Genomic DNA, 23,281 nt, shown 5'->3' on the forward strand with positions numbered 1-23,281 from the left:
ACACAGTGAGCTTCAGCCCAGCCAGGAACGGTGGAGAGCTAGGAGATGGTGGACACCTGTAATCCAAACAACTGGGATGCTGAGGCAGGCCTGGCCTGGGTTACTGACTGACCCGTGTGGGCTACACAGGAAGATCTTGTCAAAGGAAACAAACATTAACCAAAAGGCACAAGGTGCTCTTTGTCCAGTGTCACATATAGCATATGTGAAAGAGTAACTCAGTATCCTTTTATTGGTTTTTTTGGTTTTGACACACTTCACATCATGAGAAAAATTAATTCTTCTCTATTCTTTTAAGGCTACGAAGATATAAAGTTCTAGGGAGTAGTAACTCTGACTCAGACCTTTTCTCTCGCCTGGCCCAAATTCTTCAAAATGGATCTCAGAAATCCCGGAGTACTACTCAGTGCAAGAGCCCAGGATCTCCTCACAATCCCAAAACACCACCCAAGAGTCCAGTTGTACCACGAAGGAGTCCCAGTGCCTCTCCTCGAAGCTCATCCTTGCCTAGAACATCTAGTTCCTCACCATCTAGAGCTGGACGGCCCCACCATGACCAGAGGAGTTCTTCCCCACATCTGGGGAGAAGCAAGTCACCCCCCAGCCACTCAGGATCCTCCTCCTCCAGGAGGTCCTGCCAACAGGAGCATTGTAAACCCAGCAAGAATGGCCCAAAAGGATCTGGCAGCCTCCACCACCACTCAGCCAGCTCTAAAACTCCCCCAGGGAAGAGTAAGCCAGCCAGTAAACTGAGCAGATAGGAAGTGAGCGGGCTGCATCTCTGGGAAAGGTGTGAGATCTTCCTCCTAGACCTGATGCATATGTGTCCCTGTACTGTCTGTTTCAAACAATCAGTGTTGATCTTCTCTTGCAAAAGAAAGTAACATGATCAGTTATTTATAAGAAGACATAGTGTAATTACCAAGGGTAGGGAGGAGGCAGATCAGGAGCCGATGCCTTTGCATAGGAAGCTTCAGGCCAGCAAAGTCCAAGGGGAAGGAACTCATTAAATGAGCTCGTGTTTATAGCTGCCTTTGAAACAGAAAGTTGAGGATAGGAAATAGAATGGGATTTTAAATAGAATGCCTAATTTGTTAATCCTCTACTCAAAACGTATATAGCAAAAGTGTTTGATATTTTTATTTAAAACTTCCTAACCTTGGAGAGTCATTGAGCAGACATTCAAATATATAAGCAGCCTATTGCCAGAAAACCATTACCTGGGTATATTTGGTCTGTGTGTTTATTTAGTGAATCCATACCTTTCTTTCCTGGATTTTACAAGTTAACGTTTCTTCCCTCTTATTTTAACAATATACCCCAGTGTGTGTTTCAGCAGCACACACTAACACTGCAAAATCCAATTACCCTTAATTAGTCAGATCTTGCTGTTTTCCTTTGAGCAACAGCTCTTAACATGTATATTTTCATCTCAAAAAGGAAAGCAATGTCAGCTAGAGCTATTGGGCAGGTGTGCTTGGAGAGGGACAGAGAGTGGGACAGCGTCTTTAAAGGTAGAAGTGTCCCTCATTCCTGACTACGTTGCCTCCTTGCAGAAGGAGACTAACGAGGAGGGCAGCTTCCCTGCGCTTTTCTAGTGTCGGCCTTCAAGATGGCACTAGGAAAGTACACACAACACTTCAGAATGTGGCTTATGCTTTCAGAGATTCGGAAAGAAATTAAGTATGTTATTGAGGCTTATAATCTTCAGGTTTTGTATTCTATACATTTAGCCAATAAGGTATGAATATCTGGGAAATAAATTTAGGCCAAGTAGTTTTGTTTCAATATTTTTATTACCTGTTTCTTGTGTTCTTAGCCTGATTTCCACATTTTTAAGAAGACATGGTGTAATTACGTAGGACAGGCAGGAGGCAGATCAGGAGCCAGTGCCTTTGCATAAGAAGCTTCAGTGCAGCAAAGTCTCAAGGGGAAGGTCTCAATCTATAAAGTTTGTGAGGCTGGTCCTATTTGCTCTAATCTCACTTGCCTACTAGCGGAAATCAGGCATATTAAAGGATACCAGACTTTTAAAGTGGGCTATTTGATGCCCTGTGGGTTTTGTATATTAAAACCTTATTGAGGTCAGGGAGATCTATCTGCCTGCTGTTGAAATCTGCCTCCTAACAAACATCTACGTTTCCTTTGACCTTGTGTTGCTGCCAAAACTAAAACAGTTGAGTTTGAGGTAGGGGCACAGTGGAGGTGGAATGTGTCTCTTCCCTGGGAGCATGTTCCACTGCTGCATCCCAGCTGCCCTGACGCTGCATTGACTTGTTCTCTGTTTTGAACGTTTTCAAATTTGGAACACTACACTGAGACATAAAGTCTCCCTTGAGAAATGTAGCATAGTGTGGAAGCTTAATTTCTTTCCAGGTTCAAGCACTTCAGAACAGTGCAGTAGATAAGGCACATTTACTGTTTATCTATTACAGCTGTAATACTGGAGACTGATCCTTGTGTATTATAGTGTATAACAGTTGCTGCAGTACTACTTGCATGTCTTTCATGGTAAATTATATAAATATTTATAAATATAGAGACATATGCTTATATAAATCCATTCTTTCTCATTCTGCATTTGTAATTTCAGGATCATAGATGATAAAATTCCTTTTCTATTGTGTGCCTCGTGTACACTTGGGCATTGCTTATCTTCATTTTCTGGAAATATGTTCTTGGCATGTGACACCTAAGAGTCCTCCTGCCTTCCAGGTGCATAGTGCAACAGTTGGCAGTCTTTAACAAGCCAAGGTGTAAGATACTAATTTTCATTTAAAATTTTTAATAGGGGAAAATTTTAACAGGATATGCTTGTAATACAGGCTCAAAGATTACTCATGTTAGCCACATAGTTCTGTCATTACGGCTAGAGTGAATGGATGAGCATTATAACTATGGGTCTGACATCAATTGATACTTAAAAAATTTCCTGAAAGTTGCCTCTTTCATGTCACTCTTTTGAAGGGGAGTGAGGATGGGTCGTAGGATAATTAAATTATCTTTCTTTCTGTTACATTAGCTAAATGATGCTAAAAGTAGCCAGCTTTATTACTGATGTCCCTAGTCAGCAATGTGCTAATAGTTATAACCACTGGGAAAGCTAATAGGGCCCAGCCTTTTTCTGTCTGAATTTCTCTGCTGGCAGTCAAAACCCAAGGTGATGGCACATGACTCAGGATGTTTTCTGTTTTGGTTTGTTTTCTCCAACCTTTCAGTGTGTTGCCTCCTTTTCTACATGTCATTAACAGACTCATCAAGATCCAGAGGCAAAAGCCTTGTTATGTGAGAGTGTTTTATTGTATGTAGGGGAAAGAGCCAACCAAAGATGTTTCTGCTCTGAAGAAAAGAAAATGGACTAATTATATTTTATATATCAGTAGTTACATTTACAAGTGCTGTCCTGATACTGAAATTAAAAAGCTAAGCCAGGCACGGTGGCACACGCCTTTGATCCCAGCACTTGGGAGGCAGAGGCAGGTGGATCTCTGAGTTCCAGATCAGCCTAGTCTACAGAGTGAGTTCCAGGACAGCCAGGGCTACACAGAGAAACCCTGAAACAAACAGATTTAAAAGCATAGTTTGGGCTTTTGGGCTTTTAGATGCTACATTTCTTTTGGGTTTAAAATGAGGAGTTAGCAGCCTTAAACAACACTTTTGGCTCAGGAGTATGATCCAGAAAATCAGGTTTGTGTGCTGGTTTGGCTTTTTTAGTTCTTTGAGGTTTTACTGATGGCATATTTCAGATTTCAGCCACAAGTCATCCAAATAAACAAACAGTTCAGCTATTTTGCCTAAGGTGAAGAACATGACTGTAGCTATAATAAAAGTAGTGTAGGACTGAAATTAAATTATCTTTGGGTAACAAGTACCTCCAGGCTTCTATCTGCACAGGTTACTGACTCACACCTGTCCTTACCGTCCTTGATTAGTCCCTGAGATTATTCCAATGATGCAAAGAATGAATATAGCAACAGCTTAGGTCCTAATTTTAGGTGGCATTGCCCCCAAATTATACCACTGACCTGCAGGCTTTGTGAATTGCTTGAAATACTGAAATCATACCTAGTAATTTTGCACAGCCTAAAGGTATCTGACTTTAATGGATAGTGAAAAGAGGAGAATCTTGGACCATATCCAATTCAGCATTAAGATGCAGATTTTAAGTCAGCTTTCAATGAAGCTGTCAGCATGCAGGCACTTATCTCCAACCCTGACACACAGACTGGCCTTGCAGACAGGAACATAGCTACCTTTAGTTTAGTCGCATGCTTTCCAATGAATGCCTTTGGTAAAAGTTGAGACTAATAAGTTAAATCAAGGCCTAAAAGAAAAGTAGCAAAATGGTCAAAGACCCATTATCATCATTATCCACTTTGTTATTTGCTCTAGCATACTAAACCACTGTGTGCTGCTTTGGTGGTCTACTCTGTATGTCTCACTCCTGGCCGTTTGTGGGAACTTGAGGGGCTTCAGCAGGCACCAGAGACTCCCAGTCACAGAGTCCTAGGCTGCTGTTTCTGTGATTGTGCATCCATTGTACAAAGAAAAAGGTATACATTGCTGCATGTTTTATATACCTAGACCAGATAGCTAGGTAAGTCATAATGAGATTTTTCTATACCCAATAACCTTGACAAACCAGGTGCCTTTTCCTCAAGGGCAGAAAATTTTACATTTCTAATCTAACATTAGGAATTGGTGATAGAAGAAACATGATCCACAATTTAGTGGCTTAAGAAAAAAATGCATCTCAAAAATGCTATCTTAAAATATATTTGTAGATAATCTAGATTAGCCTTCACAATTAAAGTTTTTCATATTTTAAAAACTTGTTAGGGAGGTGTGGTGGCTCATATTTCTAACCCCGTACTTGAGGGACTGAGGTGAGGAGACAGAATAGAGTCTGAAGCCAGCCTCCGATTCACAGTGATCTCAAGTCCACCTCAGCTGCAGTGTGAGATCCTGTCTCAAAACTACGTTTTTAAATTATTTTTTTAAGTTTTCATACATGTATGTATATATTGTCCTTAAGTGTACCTCCTGCTCACTCGCTTTATCTGTCAAACATAGCATGTCTTAAAGAATTACTTCTTTGGCTGGGTGTCTGCCGCGCACACCTTTAATCCCAGCCCTCGGGAGGCAGAAGCAGGTGGATCACTGTGAGTTCGAGGCCAGCCTGGTCTACAAAGTGAGTCTAGGACAGCCAGACTGTTACTCAGAGAAACACTGTCTCAAAAACAAAACAAACACTTGGACCATAAACAAACAAAGGAAAAAACAAACAAAAAAGAATTACTTCTGTCATGTTCATGCAAGAATTAAGTAGTTTGTATCACTTTTTAAAATGTACCTATATTTGGTTTTGTATTGGGATATTGTTTCTGGGGAAAGGTCATCAGCACTTCTGTCACTGAGGTGATAGGACATTTACAACCAACTGTACTGTTTAACTTTCTTGAATTTGGTTTTATGGATAATATATTTGCACAGTAGCTATTTATGATTTAATCCAAATGAATTATAGGGTTATAATCCGTGTTAGTCCTTATATGCCAATAGTTATACCCAAGCCCAAAAGCCACTGCGGTGTATATTCAGATCTTAACTTACGGAAGGAAATTGGAGGCAGTTCCACAACTAAGACAGTGTGGTGCCTGTTAAAAGGAAACCTGTCCTCACCAAAACTTTATAAGCTCTAGTGTGTACTCTGAGAAGGTCTAAGTAGGAACGCCTCGCATTATTGAGTATTTGCTATATTTTGGCCATTTCTCCAGAAATTTAACACAGTCTTGGCGCCTACAGCATCTTGTTATGCAGCATTGTTTTCCAGAACTACAGAAAGTGAAAAATTCCTATAGCTCCTAAGTAACCCTCAAGTACAGGACAAAGAATCCTTATTCGCTCAGAGGGGAATCTGGGTAAAATATTTAAGTTCTTCCTTTTGTAAGAGGATTTGCATCAGAAAGTTGGAGACAAGATCATCTCTTGGTTTCATACAATCTCAAGATCCTAAATAGCAAGCTTTACTCTGTAGTGATTTCAGGTTTTGCTCCCACATAAGCACTGATAGCCATGACTGCTAAGGCAAGGTCAAGGTTATGGGATTGTTTTCCTATGCGTTGTTCAATCCTTGGCTTTAAGGAGCCCTGAGGCAGAAGTAAAGTAGTAGTGTTGCCCTCATTGTCCTTACAGTGTAATAACAAGTACCTGCCTTCTCTAATTGAGGGGAATAGTGTGAGCAGACGCTAGAGTGGTGATGCGGGCCTTCAACCAGAGTTTCTGGACCAACAACAGTATGAATGAGGCAGATTTTTGAGACTAATAGAATTACAGAATTTGGTGATAACATATTTTTACACTAACAGTGGGATAGAATTCTCTCTATATGATTTAAATTTTTTTATTGTATACCTGATTGTTCACCTAAAAACAGTAGTAAACCAAGTTTATGTAGATTGTCCTTGCCATGTGATACTTTTAAAAACTCTTGTAAAACATGATTTAAATCTTCAAAACTTCACTTGCATCACTTGTATCAAACTTGTGCTGTGCCAGGTGTTTTGTCGCGCACCTACAGCAGTAAACAAGGCTACAAAGTTTGGCTGTCATTTAATTTAGGGAGTTCGCTGAAAAGAAAGCTTTTGAGACTTTATTCAAAACAGTTTTGTTGTTTTGGTTTGGTTTTGATTTTTCCAGACAAGGTTTCTCTGTGTAGCCTTGGCCTGGAACTCTCTCTGTAGACTAGGCTGGCCTTGAACAATGCCTCTGCCTCCCAAGTGCTGAGACTAAAGCTGTGTGCCACCATGCCTCGCTAAAACAGTTTCTTTAAACTATTCATCAATTAGTGAAATTAGTTCTCTAAGTTTAAGAAATTAAAATATAGAAAAAAGAAAATATATCCTTTTAAGACAAAGTAAAATTTAAAAAGAGAGACAAAGGAAATTTAGCACTGGGCCACTCAGGACTTTGAAATTGAATTGCCTAGACTTGGTAATATGTGCCTATAATCTCAACATTTAGGAGGTGAAGGCAGGAACAGGTGTTGAAGGTCATAACGGACAGTGTAATGAATTTGAAGCCAACTTGGGCTCCATGAGACCTGGTCTCACTAGGGGACGGGGGAGGCAAAAACAAACAAAAAAACCTTAAATGAGATTAGATGAGTTGAGTAGAAAGAATAAATCTGATGATCCAGGCTTGAGCCACCTTGCTGTCCCTGATGTACAGTTCTCATCCCCTTTGACACTTTTCCTAAAATAGCACCTATTTTATCAGACCATTTATTTACAGATTCCAAGCTTTTCAGAAAAGGAGGCACATCTCATTTTGTATTAGATATTGTAGTTTATCAGCTATTATTGACAAATGTTATCAGATCTAGTCACAACCCAAATTATATTCTTGAACAAGAGAAATGAGTTAATCTGTTTTATTGTCCTCTTAATGAGATGTGCAGTTTCTCTTTGAAGTTCTTTTTAAATGTATTACATTGTATCCCTTCCCCTTCCAAACATCTTCCTTTTATGTGTTTTTGCTCAGGCAACCAAGGGCATAAAGTACTGAAAAACATGGAGAGCTTTTGTATAGGCCATCTGTACATAAAAGTGTAATTATTTATTTAATTTTCCCATTTGTACCATATTAAAGCTTTGTACAGTGTTTTAAGTTCTGTTTTAAAATTATTTTGTTTTAAAATTATTTTGTATTTTATTTTTATAATCTAGTAATAAAACATTCAGTGCGCATGCAAACTTTAGTGCTATTTGTGTGATGGTTTGGATCTCAAAGAGTGAAAAAAAACTGGAAAACTACCTGTTACAGATGCAGCATACCAGAAGTGACTAGAAGCTGGGTGAAAAACCAGGGTTCAGGGGTTCAGGGTTCTGAGGATGTGTGTGTTCATGCTGGCTTTGAAATTGATACTCTCCTGCCTCTGTCTGCCAAGTGCTGGGATTGCAAGCATCCACTAAACCCAGCACAACTTCCTTTCCTTCTCCCTGCAGATCCAACACCATTACAGGGATTCCACTAGGGTCTGCAGCCTGGTGGTCTTCCTTTGCCTGAGGAACACGGGCAATTCACTGCTGCTTTGCTTTGGAGGAACATTAACTGCACTTTGTTTTTCTCAACTAGATTCCATATCTCGATTATTTAACCAAGGGGGAGGGGCATGTCCAGGGAATTAAACACCTGCAGGTACGTCTTACTCTCCCAGAAGCTAACTGTGACTATGCTTGACCTCTCAAACATAACAAATTGTTCGCCAGTTGTAAGCGCTTTAATACAGTGTGTAAAGGAGTAAATACAAGTCTGATGGACAATTCCAGAGGACCTGTAATGGTTATCTGATGCTTTTAAAAGACGCCTTTCAGCAGGAACTCTGTCCTAAGTATAAGTATCAGTTGACAAGACCGCTGGAAAGCTTGACAGTGGTGAAGTCAGCCCTCTGATTGCGGGGGGGGGGGGGGGGGGGCGGCAGGCGGTGGTGGCACACGCCTGGGAGGCAAAAGCAGGCCTACCTCTGAGTTCGAGGCCAGCCTGGTCTACAGAGTGAGTTGCAGAACTATACAGAAAAATCACGTCTCGAAAAACAAGTCAAAACGAGGCTACTCAACTTTTTTTTTTTTTTCTGGCGGAGGAGGGGGTGAATCAAAAAGCTCCACTGTCGGTGGCGGTGGTCAGACGTCTGGTCTGATAGGCTGGTGTCGTCTTTAGAGTTGTTCACCTTTCCTGTCTGGCCTTTTTCGGCTCTGGGGTCTCCACCGAGCTGCGCCTGTGTCACGGCACTTCCGTCCTAGCCTTCACTGCTCCCGAGGCCCGGCGGGTGGGGAAAGGCCGGGCCGGACCGCCAAGCCGACCCGATCTTCCCGGGCCGCTGGAGCCAGGCCCCGCCCCGCCGCCCAACGGTCGCTCCCGGCCGCCGGCTCCGCCCCTCCCAGCCGCCCGCGGCGCGTGTGCGCCTGCGCAGTCGCCTCAGAGCGCCTGGACCGGGATGGCGGCCGTTTTAGAGTCGCTGCTGCGCGAAGAGGTGCCGGTCGCAGCCGCCGTGCGGTGGATCGCGCGCAGCACCCCGAGTTCGGAGGTAACAGTGCTGACACGCCTTCGGGCCTTACCTGGAATGTGCTCCCCGCGGGCCATGATGTCTCATCCCCCTTCTCCCAGCCTGCCCCGGCTGACGGCCCGCGCCAAGGGCGCTCCTCTGCGCGCCGCTGCCGGCCGCCTGCTCTCCGGCCGGGGCTGTCAGCTGACCCTCTCGCCCCGCGACCTCTGCTTCTTCCCCAGGATAGCTCGGAGGTGGCCGCCCTGAGCGCACTTCGGCCTCTGCGGAAGGAATTCGTGCCGTTCCTGCTGAACTTCCTGAGGGAGCAGAGCAGCCGCGTCCTCCCACAGGGCCCTTCAACCCCCGCCAAGACCCCGGGCGCCTCTGCCGCCCTGCCAGAGAGGCCGGGGGCCCCGGCACGGGGTGGCCGGGGGGCGCGCAGCCAGCTTTTCCCTGCAGCCGAGCCCCTCGGCAGCGCCGCCGAGGCACCTCTGGCCCGCCGGGCGGGCCGCAGGCGGGGTCCGGGACCCGGGCAGTCCCGCGAACGCGGAGGTCGCGGCCCCGGGGGCCCGGAGGAGGGGGCCAGCGGCGAGAGCCCGCCTTGGGCCGGAGGCCGGAAGCCTAGGGGCTCAGGCAGCCCCACACTCACGCACTCCGATCCGCCAAACCTCAGCAACTTGGAGGAGTTCCCTCCCGTAGGCACCGTCCCTCCGGGCCCTGCAGGGTGAGAATCGACCCTACCTGCAAGACCGACGCTAAAGCAGGGCTCGGAGCCCCGCAGTAGAGCGCGCGGTAGTTAGAAGGTTGGGGGTGAAGAAACCATAATGGGGGTGAGGGATTGAAAGGGGCCCAGCTGTTGTGGAGTGATGCTTGGAGATAGAAATGTGAGGGAAAACCTGTGACTACTCTCAGCAGGACGAAGCCTTCTCGAAGGATCAACCCAACTCCGGTGAGCGAAGAGCGGTCACTTTCCAAGCCCAAGACCTGCTTCACCTCACCCCCAATCAGCTGTGTCCCCAGTTCCCAACCCTCAGCCCCGGACACTAGCCCTTGGGGCCTTGGCCTTCCCCCAGGGTGCAGAAGTCTGCAAGAGGAGCGGGAGATGCTCAGGAAGGCGCGGTATGGCTTTGCCGCCACCTGGGATGTCAGCTTCCTTCTTGTGCGGGACTAACAAGGGATATTTTTTTTTTTCCTGAACTTGATTTCTCCCTTGGGGACTCTGGGTTGCCTCCTGGGCTGTTGATGTGTTCTTTGGCAGAACCTGAGTGTGAATGTCACTTGAAAGCCGGGCTGAGTGATCATGGTATCTCTCTGTTCACATAGCTCCAAGCAGCTCCAGCAGTCACCTACCCCAGCCTGTCCCATCCCAGAATCCGGGTCTCCCATCCCCAGCCGGACAGGAAACCTCACAGCAGAACCTGCTGACCCGGCCAGGGTGTCTTCTCCACAGCGCCTGGAGCTGGTTGCCCTTATCTACTCCTCCTGCATTGCTGGTGAGAGCAAAGGGGGCTGCAGTCGATAGTTTTGCAAACTACAGCATAAGAGAGGCACATACAGCCTTGGGTGTCAGTGGTGCCCAATGTTATGGCAGTTCTTTCTATTTCCAGAGAACCTGGTACCAAACCTGTTCTTGGAGCTCTTCTTCGTCCTTCAGCTCCTTACTGCCCGGAGAATGGTGGCAACCAAGGACAGTGACCTTGAATCAAGTCAGGGTGCCATAGGTCAGTAAGCAGGTCTAATTTTGAGAAATGAAATTTGCAGGTGGGATAGTTAACTAACCATGTGTTACTGTCTTAGAGTCCCTGGAAACTCCCCTGTTTCAGAGCATCCACGACTGTGTCTTCTTCGCAGTGCAGGTTTTGGAGCATCAGTTTCAGTGAGTTTCCTGGCTGAGGCATTTGGGTCTCACTTTCATTGTCTCTTTCTAGCCATTTAGGATGCAAATTTAGTCTGTAAGATTGTGCTTAACATAGATACAGTGGCCCTAGACTGTATCCACCTGTAACCTTGGGGGGGGGGGTCGCTGGCAGGCAACAGACATGGTGTTACTTTGTAGCACTAGGCTGGCTGGCCTTAACGTCCCAGTGTAGACCAAGCTGGCCTAGAACCTGCATAGACTTGCCAGCCTCTGCCTCTCAAGTGTTGGCACTAAAGGCTATCACTCCTGGCCCACCTGTAACATCTTAATTTTGTGTCAAGGCTATAACTTTAGCCCCTAAAAATTTAAAAATACAAATAAATAGTTGGGTCCTGCCAAGCAAAGATTGCAAGGTTAATGGCCTTCCCAGGCCGCAGAAAACTCAAAGCCAGCCTTTGAAATTTAGTGAGATGTGGTCCTAAATAATAAATACAAAAGGGCCCATAAAGCAGGGAAGTGCTTGCCAGTCAGAGCCCTGTATACAAGGAAGTAGAATAATAATAATAAATAATTAGACATGGCGTCTGGCTTTATGTTTATGGCTAATGTTCTAGCCTGCTGTCTTGCTCTCATTTCATGCGGTCTCATTTCTTCACCTTCATCTTGATCCTCAGCCCATGGCTTTGCCATATGTATCTTAAACACCTGCCTTCTGCTTCAGATGTGCTGTTTGCAGCCTGTGTTCCAGCCTCAGACATATGTGTGCCTGTCTTTTGCAGGGTTCTTTCCTACCTGGACAAAGGGACCTTAAAACTGCTGGCTGAGAACGAGCGGCTGCTGTGCTTCTCACCAGCTCTGCAAGGCCGCCTCCGAGCTGCTTATGAAGGCAGTGTTGCCAAGGTAGTCACCCCCACTTAGGTTCCTAGAAGCCTAGACAGTCTGTAAATTCAGGCAATCTTCATGGTGCCATCAGGTAGGCTAACTGGGGGAGACTAGGGAGTAGAGTCTTCTAAACATGATTGTAGCACGTCTTGTTTCCTAATGTTTTTGCCATGTTTTAGGTCTCTCTCGTGATACCACCTTCTGCTCAAGCTGTCTCCTTTCAGCCAGAAACTGACAATCGTGCCAACTTCTCCAGTGACCGAGCCTTTCATACTTTTAAAAAACAGAGGTGAAAAGAAAAGGGACCTATTGAGGGGGGAGTAAACAACTACTTACTTTCCTAGAATTTGGAATTAGGCACTAAAAGTGGGGGGTTAGTGCTGTCCAGGCCCTTTGCTGCCGGCCATCGTAAAGCTTGTTGGCTTCATTCTGTTTCATGTCCACAGACCCGAATCCCTAAGCTTAGCTGACCATAGGGTCAGCTTTCCCTGTTCACAGACACTTGTGATGTGCTGCTGTTGGGGCTGTAACATTATCATCCTGTAAAAAACTATGGATGTTAACCATTGGCACTGTGGGCAAGCCTATGTTAAAGCTTCCAAGCAAGGCAAAGTGGGTGTAGGCACCTGGGAGTCAGCTGATGACGCTTGCATACCTTTCAGGGATGTGTTCTATGAGGTGCTTCGAGAGTGGGAAGATCACCATGAGGAACCCAGCTGGGATTTTGAGAAGGGCTTGGGTAGCAGGATCAGGTCGGTGCTCTTTCCCTGCTCGGCTATCTCCTTGCTCTTACAGTGAGCAGCAACCTAGTATTATTTAGGGTGGTTGTTAGGAAGGTGTTCCCTCTTTGTACTTCTCTCTTCCTCAGTCTCTAGTTACTGATAATTCTACCCAGATGAAAAAGGATTTATCACCAGGCGTGGTGGCACACACCTTTAATCCCAGCACTAGGGAGTGGGAGTCAGAGGCAGGCAGATCGATGTGAGTTCAAGGCCAGCCTGGTCTACAAAGTGAGTCCAGGACAGCCAGAGCCACACAGAGAAACCCTGTCTTGAAATAAACCAAAAAATAAAGTAAAGTAAAATAAAATAAAGGGATTTATCTCTAGCTTCTTATACCCAGGAATGCCATGAACTTGTATAATGGCAAATGCTTGGGAAAAGACCAAGCTCATGGATCCAAACTGCTGTTGAAAAAGCACCCTCTGCAGCCAGACATTGTGGCACACACTTAATTCCAGCACTTAAGAGGCAGAGGTAGGCGGATCTCTGAGTTCGAGGCCAGCCTGGTCTACAAAGAGAATTCCAGGACAGCCAAGGCTACACAGAGAATCACTATCTTAAAAAAAGAAAGAAAGAAAGAAAGAAAAGTATCCTCTGTCCTTCCCTCCCTCTCACACTGATTGTGATGCTCACTGGCACAGACCATGACCTGGATGAAAGTCTGACTGGGCATTTCTTGGTGGGTTAAATCTGTAGCCTGGAGGAATTTTGGTGGTGAAGGGAACATTTCTTACCTTCTCCTATGTGTGCTTTCTGGCAAAGGGGATGTACAAGTCTTCACTAAACAGCCAGAATGTGTCACTGCCTCCTTCCCCCATACTCTGTGTCTGCCTCTTTCTCCTCAGAGCCATGATGGGTCAACTTTCAGCAGCCTGCAGCCACAGCCACTTTGTCCGGCTTTTCCAAAAACAGCTTCTCCAGGTAATTGCCATAACAGTAGCCAAAGATGGGCAGCTAAATCAAGGATGGCACTCTGAACCAGATAGACAACCTAGTAGATTCTAGCTGCAAATTAAAAAAAAGAAAATGAAAATAAAGAGGAAAAAAAACCCTACTCTTTGGATGGTAGTTCAAACTTGGGGGACAAGTGTTCACTGACTTCTCTGATCTGCCTTGGACCTCGTGCCCTTACCTAGCCTCTCACCACCATCCCTTTCGTCACTTGTGCTCTAGTTACAAAGAAAGCTTAGTAATCAAGGTATCTTCAAACCCTAGTTCTGGTGATCTGAGGCAAATGATGCTTGCCTTGCAGTTGGAGTCTTTTCACCTTTCAAAGTACAAAGATAAACCCTCCCTTGTGCCCATTGCTTACTTTCAAGCCCTAGCCCATGCTATGCAAGTGTTTTCTACTGAGCTTTTTCCCACTTTCTTCTTATTTTGTTTAGTGTTTCTCTCTTACGTGGTTTTTTGGTTGGTTGGTTGGTTGGTTTTATTTTTAATCTCTCTCCTCCCTTTTAAACATCTCAGATGTGTCAGAGCCCTGGTGGTGCTGGGGGATCTGTCTTGGGTGAAGCTCCAGACGTGTTGAATATGCTAGGAGCGGACAAGCTGGGCCGACTGCGACAGCTCCAAGAACGGCTGATAGCCCCTCAGAGCAGTGGGGGGCCCTGCCCACCCCCCACCTTCCCAGGCTGTCAAGGCTTCTTCAGGGATTTCATCATGAGTGCCAGCAAGTAAGTGTCTCCTGTGTCTCAAAGGGAGAGAGACTGAGGCCAAGAAAGGTTTGGTTTCCCCAAAGAGAAAACCATTCTCCTTAGCCTGAGCCTCGGGTTGAACATGTCTGAGAGTGACTTTGGCTTCTCTCATTTGTATTTCCTCTTCTCATTCTTTTACCCACATAGGTAATGCCATTGTCCTCTAGCTCGTCTTCCTTGTGTCTGGGGTACTCTTCTAAACAGTTTAACCTACTTCAGTGCCTTTCCTATTTTGTCTTTGTTCTTCTCCCACCCAAGCTTCCATTTTAATCAGCATCTTATGGATAGTTTGAGCTTGAAGATTCGGGAGCTCAATGGCCTTCCCCTGCCTCAACATGAGCCTGGCGATGAAGATGGGGAGTCAGACGTGGACTGGCAGGTTAGGAAATAAAGTGAGGGAGATAGTAGGGTCTGAATCTTGGAAGGAAAGGGTACGTATTCAGGGAAAACTTCAACAGACTTTAAACTGTTCTAGAAGACTTACGCAAAGGACATTGTTTCACTTGATTCCTCATGCAGGGTGAACGGAGGCAATTTGCTGTAGTGCTTCTCAGTCTCAGACTTTTGGCTAAATTTCTGGGCTTTGTGGCTTTCCTGCCATACCGAGGGCCTGAGCCACCCCCAACCCGTGAGCTGCAGGACTCTATTCTGGCCCTCAGGAGCCAGGTGAGTGTGTGGGAGATCCAGGTAGGGAAGAGCTGAGTAGACTAGAAAAATGTGGAGGCTGACTGGTTTCCTTGACTCTTCTAGAAACCCAGCAGGTTAGAGGGTGTCAGCCAGCCCCTTTAAGGGCATGCTCGCTAGGTTACAGGGTGTCGGCCAGCCCCTTTAAGGGCATGCTCGCTAGGTTACAGGGTGTCAGCCAGCCCCTTTAAGGGCATGCTCGCTGATGGAATCTTTGCTTTCCTAGGTCCCTCCTGTTCTGGATATACGGGCTCTGCTGCAGCAGGGGTTGTGGGCCCGTCGGGCAGTGCTCACTGTGCCCTGGCTGGTGGAGTTCCTCTCTTTTGCTGACCATATTGTCCCCTTGCTGGACTATTACCGGAGTGTCTTTGCTCTCCTGCTGCACTTACATCGGTGAGTAGAGCATGTCTGATTTGCATACCCTGCTACTGAAGAGGGCCTAGAGATCTATACCTTATGTGCTTCCACAGCCATAGCAGCCTCAGGAGAGGCAATTGTTTCCATTCCCTTGGTCCTTCCCTTTGTCAGGCGGCCTAGCTAGAAGGATGTGAGGTGCAAGTCTCAGTGAGCTCCTGTTTGTCTTCCCTACAGTAGTGTGATGTAGGTCTGCTTTTGAAGAACTCCCTTCCTAGTGACAGCCTTTGTTTACTCCCTTCGGTCCTTGGCACGAGTCTTTTCACATCCTGTTTACCTTTTAGGAGTTTGGTCTTATCGAAGGAGAATGAAAGGGAGATGTGCTTCCTGAACAAGCTGCTGCTGCTTGCTGTTCTGGGGTGGCTTTTCCAGGTAGGCAGAAGGATGGGCTGGATAGGGTAGTAGGTGGCTGCCAAGGCAGAGCCTGGAGAGCTTTAGAATCTTAAGTAAGGCAGGGGACAGAAGAGGAAAGTTCTGAGAGGGATGTGTATTGTTGTGACTTCAGAAGACAACTTGTTTGACCCAGGACTCCAATAGATTTAGAAAGTCTGACAGATCTTAGAACACCAATGACGCTCTGACTGCCTTCCTTTCTTACTAGATACCTACAGTTCCTGAGGACTTATTCTTTCTAGAAGATGGTCAGGTAGATGCCTTTGAGATGGATACAGCTGTTTCAGAGCATGGTTTGGTGAGTGTTGGGATCACACAAGGGCCATGTGAATCCCAGGAGTTTATAAACTGAGTAGATAAAGGCTCAGCAGGAGACAAGCTAGAAAGGCTTAAGGTGATTCTATGCCTTTGGGAGGAAAGGGAGACTGCCTGCCTTTCCCCTCCAACCTTGGCCTGTTCTCCCACAGGACAGTGTGCCTGTTGTGGACCAGCAGCTGTTGTATACCTGCTGCCCCTACATTGGTGAGCATCTCTTGTGTCCCCCTGTGGCCCATGGCCTGTCCTTTTGTGGATACCCAAGAGGACTTGGTCACTCCTCACCGGTGGTATTCTATCTTTAAGCTCTCTGGGTACTTCGTCCGTTTTGCTCCACAAAGGCCATGTTTGGGGGAGGAGGGGAAGTAAGGACTTTGACTCCTCTACAGGAGAGCTCCGGAAACTGCTTGCTTCCTGGGTTTCGGGCAGCAGTGGGCGGAGTGGGGGCTTTGTAAGGAAAATCACTCCCACCACCACCACCAGCCTGGGAGCCCTGCCTCCAAAGACCAGCCAGGGGTTGCAGGTAAGGGCAAAGGTAGGGAAAGGGAGGGCGAGGGCAGGCAGTTGGTAGGGGAGGCAGAAGGAAGCCCTCACAGTACTGTTTCACCTTCTTCCACCTCCTCCTGCTAGGCTCAGCTTGCCCAGGCCTTCTTCCACAACCAGCCACCCTCCCTGCGAAGGACAGTAGAATTTGTGGCAGAAAGAATTGGATCAAATTGTGTCAAACACATCAAGTAAGAGTACAATGAGAGTCCTGGTCTCAATCCCTTCTCATTTTCTCCCCTTAAACTTAAGCGAAGAGGCTAAAATTTCCTAAAATTTGCAGCCCCTTTCCTCTTAACTCTCCTGTCCCAAACTTTGCTCTTCCTGCTACAGGGCGACACTGGTGGCAGACCTGGTGCATCAAGCTGAGTCGCTTCTTCAGGAGCATCTGGTGACACAGGGACAAGAAGGGGGAGATCCAGCCCAGCTGTTGGAATTCTTGTGTTCTCAACTGTGCCCCCATGGGGCCGAAGCACTGACCCTGGGGCGGGAGTAAGAATCTATTTGGACTTTGTCATCCACTGAAGTCTCCTCTTTGTTTTGTTAAATTTTTGTCTCTTAAAACTGGTTCCCACTCTGTAGTCTAGGCCAACCTCAAACTTCCAGTTGCTGAGATTACAGGCATGACCTCACCCAGCTTCCTTTTGATTTTTCTCCCTGTCCTTTTTTGTCTCGCTCACATTCCTTTTGTTCCATTTCTTTTCCTTCCTTCCCTTTGCTCTGCACCCCCTTTTCTTTTTTTCTTTTTTGTAAGATTTTTATTTATTGCGTATGAGTGCTGCTTTATCTGCAGAAGAGGGCATCAGATCACATTACAGATGGTTGTGAGCCACCATGTGGTTGCTGGGAATTGAACTCAGGACCTCTGGAAGAGCAGGCGGCACTCTTAACCACTGAGCCATCTCTCCAGCCCAGCGCCCCCTTTTCTTTCTTTCTTTTTCTTTCTTTTTTTTTTTCCAGAGACAAGGTTTCTCTGTGTAGCCTTGGCTGTTCAGGCTGGCCTGGAACTCAGAGAGATCCTCCTGCCTCTGCCTCCCAAGTGCTGGGATTAAAGGCCAGCACCACCATGCCCAGATTGCTCCCCCTTTTCTGAAGGATTATGTCTTTGGACACAAAAGTCCACATGTTGAATTGGAAGAGTGTAGGGCTAATGTGGGTAGGTCTCTCCTTCCAGCATCTCTGGTGGGTTTGGAGAGTGGACTGTACTTCCTTCTGAGGTAGAGTTTCCAGATCATAGGCCTGGTGCACTTGGGAATTTGTGTGAGTCAATCTACATTGACCTCTTTCTGTCTTTTCTCAGATTCTGCCAAAGGAAGAGCCCCACCGCTGTGCAAGCACTGTTACCAGAGGAGACTCCAGCTGCTGTACGTAGGAAGGAAACCTGCAGCTAGCAGGCCAGTAGAAATGCATGCATGTACACATGTGTATACATGCACTTGTGTGAGGCTACTGTAGGGTGGGTCCTGGACTATAGCATCCCATGTTGTACTACCCGCGTTCCCAAGTCCCTGACTCAGCAGTCCTTCTGTCCCACAGGTTCTAAGCAGCGCAGAGAACATTGCTGTGGGGCTTGCGACAGAGAAAGCCTGCTCTTGGCTGTCAGCCAACATTACAGGTGAGGTCTAGGAAAGGAGTGACGAAACCAAGTTTTTATACATGGACAAGCAGGGTATTGAATAGTTTGTGGGAAATTAGGTGAGTTAGTTAAAACCAGCGAAAGGTGTGGGTTGTCGTGGCAGGCCCATGCAGGGGCCCCTCCAGTGACTCCATTCTTGTTCTCCCTCTGCCTGGCAGCGCTGATTAGAAGGGAGGTGAAAGCAGCCGTGAGTCGCATGCTACGAGCCCAGGGTCCTGAGCCAACTGCCCGGGTGGAGCGGAGGGGCTGCTCCCGAGCCTGTGAGCACCATGCTCCCCTCCCCTCCCACCTCATCTCCGAGATAAAAGTACACAGCTACCCTACTCCCTTTGGCTTTCCCACTCCCTCTCCTGCTGCTTGTTTCTTTTTCACATTGGCTTCAGGATTTATACAGAAGCTTTGTGTGTTGTCTGGCTGGTTTCCATTTATTTCCTTACTGAATGGGATTACATAGAACAGAGCTGAATTGAACATTTTTCCTAAGACTTTTGGTCTAAAATCATCCAAAGTTAGGGTTTTTCTTTGAGACAGAGTCCTGCTATGTAGGTCTGGTTGGCCTAGAACTATGTATACCAGGCTGACTCCAGACTCACAGAAATCCACCTGTCTCTGCCTCCCAAGAACTGGAATAAAAGGTGTATGTCACCACAACAGGCCAGATCTGAAGTTCTTCACTAAATGCATCTTGTACACATGGTGGTGAATGGATGCACAGTGGGAAAGTTTCTGAGGGGCAGTCCAGTGTCTACGCTTGGTTTCTGTACTATTCTTCCATGTGGGAAGTAATGCTGGGCACTAAGCATAAAGTATCAGTTCTAGCGTGAGCAAACAAAACAAAAAAACAAGCTGGGCCTGGTGGTACAGGCCTGGATTCCCAGTTATTCTGGAGGCTGGGGCAGGAGGATCACAGGACTAAGAAAGGACAGTCTGGGCAACTTAAATGAGACTGTCTTAAAATAATTTATAAAAATGGTAGATAGTATAAGTGCTACATATTATCCCTTGGTATCTTGAGAGAAACTGACTCTATAGAGAAAGAGTCAGCAAACAGCCACAGCCCAAATGGAGCCTGCAGTCTGGTTTTTGTTTTGTTTTTCTTCAAGACAGAGTTTCTCTTTGTAACAGCCCAAGCTGTCCTAGACTATTTGTAAACCAGCCTGGCTTCCTGCCTGCCTCTGCTGGGATTAAAGGCATGCACCACCATGCCTGGCTCCTGCTATCTGTTTTTACAAATAAAGTTTTATTGAATACAACCACGCCCATTTGTTTATATATGATCTGTGGCTGCTTTTCTGCTAGAAAGGCAGAGATGAATAGTTGGAGCAATATTTAGGCCTGTGATTTTCAAGGGCTAAAATACTATCTGGCCCTGCTCCCAACAAATCAGTGCTCTTGGAATAGAGAGTAGAAAGCAGTGCCCATCGATGGGGACTGTCCTACAGTTCCAAGGACAGGAAAAGGTATCAGGCTAGATACCATTTCTCTGAGATGAACAGAGGAGCATGAGAGAGAAATATTCAGACTCTAGATACGGCAGTTTCCCCAACTATTTTAAGATGTCCTCTAGGAATTGGTCAGGTAGGCTTACCACTCCGTCTACTTCCCTCTAGGTTTTCTAATTGCTTATCCAAGCTGTGCTCTACTGCCTGAGCCTCAGCACTAAGAACACCTTAGCCCAGTTGCTTCACTCCCTTGGGCTCTGTTTTCCTTCTGCCTCTCTCCATTGGCTGGTTCCCATCCCAAACCAAGTTTCTGGCAGCCTTGCATGAGGTCTCAACACTGCTCTCTACAGGATGTGCTCTCCCTGGCTGCGGGGCCACGGGACCCTGAGGAGGGTGTTTCCCCAGAGCATCTGGAACAGCTCCTGATCCAGCTGGGCCAGTCACTGCGGTGCCGCCAGGTGAGATGTGGCATGAGCCACATTGGCTCAGGACCAATCCTCAAAGCAGTAAGAATGCTGTTCACATATCTCCTTTTTCCCCGTAGTTCCTGTGCCCAACTGCTGAGCAGCATCTGGCCAAGTGCTCTGTAGAGTTGGCTTCTCTCCTAGGTATGGTGCCTTTTCCATCAGAGCCCTCATGCTACGTTCCCCACATCCCAAGGTTACGCCTCCATTAAAAACTTACCTTCTCCCTCTTCCTGTAGTTGCAGACCAGATTCCCATTTTAGGGCCCCCAACACAGCGCAGGCTAGAGCGAGGACAAGCTCGAAGGCTTCTGCACATGCTGCTTTCTTTATGGAAGGATGACTTCCAGGGGCCAGTTCCATTACAGCTTCTACTCAGCCCAAGAAATGTGGGGCTTCTGGCAGATACTCGGCCAAGGGAGGTAAGTCAGGCACAAGGCCTCTGTGGTGTTTGTTGGGAGTGGTTAGATTTACGTCTAAATTTTCTGCCTGCATGTATATGTTTGTGTACTGTGCATATACCTGTTAGATCCCCTGGAACTAGGGTGGCTATGAGCCACCATGTTGGAACTGAGAATTAAACTTGCTGAGCAACAAGTGTTCTCAACCTTTGAGCCATCTCTCTAGGCCCATATGTGTGGATTTTCAAATAGGCTCTTAGTCCATGCTGGCCTTAAATTTGCAACATTCTCCCTGCCTCTGCCTAGTATGAGCCACCATGCCCAGCTCCAGCAGTGATGTTGTATAGTGGGGGGATCTATAGTGTGTGTTGGGGGGGTAGCATATGAACTTGTTAGTGAACACTCTTCTTACTGAACCTGAGCTCACTGATTGGCTAAACTAGCTGACTATTGAGGTTCCATGGTTTTCCTATCTCTAGCCTCCCCCCAGCACTAGGATTACAGTCAGCCACTCATACAACAAAGGTCCAAACACGGGCCATTATGTGTGCACATCAGGCACTTTACTAAGCCATCTCTTTATCCTTGCAAGTATTTTTTGTTGTTTGTTTCAAGACAGGGTTTATCTGTTTAGCCTTAGCTGTGCTGGGATGACAGGTGTGTGCCACCACACCTGGCTCCAAGTCATGTTTTTAACATTCTTCAGTGCTCCAACCTAAGATTTTTTTGTTTTGTTTTGTTTTTGAGACAGGGTTTCTCTGTGTAGCTTGGCTACCCTGAACTAACTTGTAGACCAGGCTGGCCTCAAAAGAGATCCTCCTGCCTCTGCCTCCTGAGTGCTGGAATTAAAGGCATGCACTGCCACCACCTAGCTCCAACCCAAGTTTTATAAGCTGCTGTTTGCTTTATTATTCTCTCCCTGGTTCACACTAAATCAGATTCCCTTTGTCTCAATTTCCTCCTCTTGGCAGCTTTGATTTTTTTTTTTAATGTTTATAAACTTAATCAGTCCCTGCCCCCTCCCACCCCCCACGCATTTTTTTTCCCGTTTTTTTTTCTAGACAGGGTTTCTCTGTGTAGCAGTGGCTGTCCTGGAAATCTCTCTGTAGACTAGGCTGGCCTAGAACTCAGGTGGCAGAGGCAGGCAGATCTCTGAGTGCTAGTATTAAAAGTGTATGCTGCTGCCATCACCGCTGCCCCCCCACACACACACTCACCCTGTACCCCAGCTGCAGCAAGTGCTCTATAAAGCATGCTAAGCCATCTCTGCAGCCCCAGCTCTGTCCTGCTGTTAGGACTACTATGTGGTCTTGACATAGTTTGACCTTCGCTGTGCTGTCTTACAGTGGGACCTGCTACTGTTCTTACTCCGGGAGCTGGTAGAAAAGGACCTCATGGGACAGCTGGAGATAGAAGCCTGTTTGGGCAGCCTTAATGAGGCCCAGTGGCCAGGGGTAAGGAGTCTTAGATGGAATAAGTCTCATCTGGTCTGGGCTAGCCACAAACTTGCATTCTTCCTGTTTGCTGGGTGTTGGAATTCTAGTTGTGGGCCCGCCATAGCTGGCAGCTGTGTGCATCCTTGCCAAGTGCTTTTAGGACTAGCGTGAGACTGCGCACTGGGCTTGATCTGAGTGACTACTTTGCAAGACTCTCAGAGGACCCACGGGGAGGACAACTGGAAAGTAGCATGGCCCAGTGAATATTGGGGATTTGAGACAACACTTTCAGCTTATGTTTAAAATGTTCTTGTGAATCAGAGCAAAACAGGACCCATAAAATAGAATGAATACTTGGTGCTTAAAGATGGTATACCAGTTATGGAGGTTCATATCCATTTTTGCATAGAAGGCATCGGGTGAAATAGCTGGGTCATCAGTGCTTCACACTCTGTGAGGGCTTGTTTGGGACTGACCTTAGGAAGTGTAGACCATCCAGAATTACTTTTCTCTTAACCTTTCTATTTATTTCAGGACTTCTCAGAAGAATTATCAACACTATTTCGCTTGTTCCTAGCTGAGCCCCATCTGCTAGAACCTCAGCTCAGAGCTTGTAAACTTATGCAACCAAACCGAGGGACAGTGCTGGCCCAGAGCTAGGGCAGGTAAACAGCCCTCTTGGGCATGTTACCAGAACCTGCCTCAGGAGGAGGCTCAAGAGCCCACTGCACGCCTTGCTGGGGCACAAGTGGCCAGGTCTGTAATCGGGCTTGCTGCTCCTAAGTGAAGGAAGTGTGCTGCTACAGCATCCACAGACACGGGCCTCAACACCTGAGATCTAGAGGAAGGAGAACCTGATTCAAAGTCACGTGGAAAAGCCTGAAGACTCCAGCCTTGGAGCAGGAGGGCTGGCGTTTCTCATCAGGATGCTAAAGGAAGTGCGTGTGTGCTGGTCCGGGCTTTTCAAGCCTCAAGTTGCTGCTAACCCAGCATGTCTTAAAACTTTGTGATTCTGAGAAATCTTGATAGGCAAATAACTTGTGCACTTAACTTGTGAGAAAGTTAACAAAACATGGATTTGGAAGTCTACATTTTCTTGCTTCCAGAAGCTGGACTATCAGCCCTACCCCCAAATATTGGCAGCCAATAAGGTAGGACACACCCAAGTAAAAATTGTCTTATATGGATCTTCACCTCTTTGCAGGGAATTAATCAGACCAAGCCTAGTGTAGAAAATTAATGGGTTTGGGGATTTTTTCTAAATAAAACTTTAACAAGGCTTTGATGGCTATTCT

At 46.6% G+C, this 23,281-nt stretch overlaps 2 protein-coding genes across 14 annotated transcripts in view; both read left to right on the forward strand.

Annotated features, from left to right (window-relative positions):
- TTBK2 (tau tubulin kinase 2) overlaps positions 1 to 7,754 on the forward strand; it is a 123,925-nt gene extending 116,171 nt beyond the window's left edge. For 7 of the 9 annotated variants that reach the window (XM_084776290.1, XM_084776295.1, XM_084776294.1 and 4 more), the window contains one exon: positions 299 to 7,754. In XM_084776290.1, coding sequence (XP_084632416.1) covers positions 299 to 761 — 463 coding nt within the window. In that variant the 3' untranslated portion in view covers positions 762 to 7,754. The remainder of the gene's footprint in view (positions 1 to 298) is intronic. The other 2 variants (XR_014778116.1, XM_084776297.1) reach the window with 2 other exon arrangements.
- Positions 7,755 to 8,899: 1,145 nt separating this feature from the next.
- CDAN1 (codanin 1) lies at positions 8,900 to 23,267 on the forward strand. Of its 5 annotated transcripts, none has more exons than XM_084776301.1 (28): positions 8,900 to 9,085; positions 9,286 to 9,767; positions 9,956 to 10,162; positions 10,367 to 10,536; positions 10,651 to 10,764; positions 10,841 to 10,919; positions 11,681 to 11,801; positions 11,963 to 12,072; positions 12,446 to 12,535; positions 13,411 to 13,486; positions 14,033 to 14,238; positions 14,518 to 14,638; positions 14,779 to 14,925; positions 15,170 to 15,336; positions 15,642 to 15,729; positions 15,959 to 16,048; positions 16,218 to 16,272; positions 16,455 to 16,588; positions 16,696 to 16,799; positions 16,942 to 17,100; positions 17,909 to 17,972; positions 18,145 to 18,223; positions 18,403 to 18,551; positions 20,037 to 20,144; positions 20,231 to 20,294; positions 20,390 to 20,571; positions 21,897 to 22,004; positions 22,521 to 23,267. In XM_084776301.1, exons 1-28 carry the CDS (start codon positions 8,996 to 8,998, stop codon positions 22,644 to 22,646), a joined length of 3,690 nt encoding a protein of 1,229 aa, XP_084632427.1. In that variant the 5' UTR covers positions 8,900 to 8,995; the 3' UTR covers positions 22,647 to 23,267. The 5 variants fall into 5 exon arrangements, with proteins under 5 accessions (XP_084632427.1, XP_084632428.1, XP_084632429.1 ...); XM_084776302.1 differs by having other exon boundaries at positions 9,959 to 10,162; XM_084776303.1 differs by lacking the exon at positions 21,897 to 22,004.
- Positions 23,268 to 23,281: the final 14 nt, after the last annotated feature.

Source organism: Acomys minous (genome assembly GCF_964271855.1).
Source record: "Acomys minous genome assembly, chromosome: 3".
NCBI classification, from domain to species: domain Eukaryota; kingdom Metazoa; phylum Chordata; class Mammalia; order Rodentia; family Muridae; genus Acomys; species Acomys minous.

What these genes read in the sequence shown, in the direction of transcription:
- CDAN1 (XM_084776301.1), top strand. Translation starts at nt 8,996, where the DNA reads ATGGCGGCCGTTTTAGAGTCGCTGCTGCGCGAAGAGGTGCCGGTCGCA. An exon ending in CTACTCCTCCTGCATTGCTG is followed by an intron (nt 10,537 to 10,650) that starts GTGAGAGCAAAG and finishes TTCTATTTCCAG; the next exon opens with AGAACCTGGTACCAAACCTG. An exon ending in TTCATCATGAGTGCCAGCAA is followed by an intron (nt 14,239 to 14,517) that starts GTAAGTGTCTCC and finishes CTCCCACCCAAG; the next exon opens with CTTCCATTTTAATCAGCATC.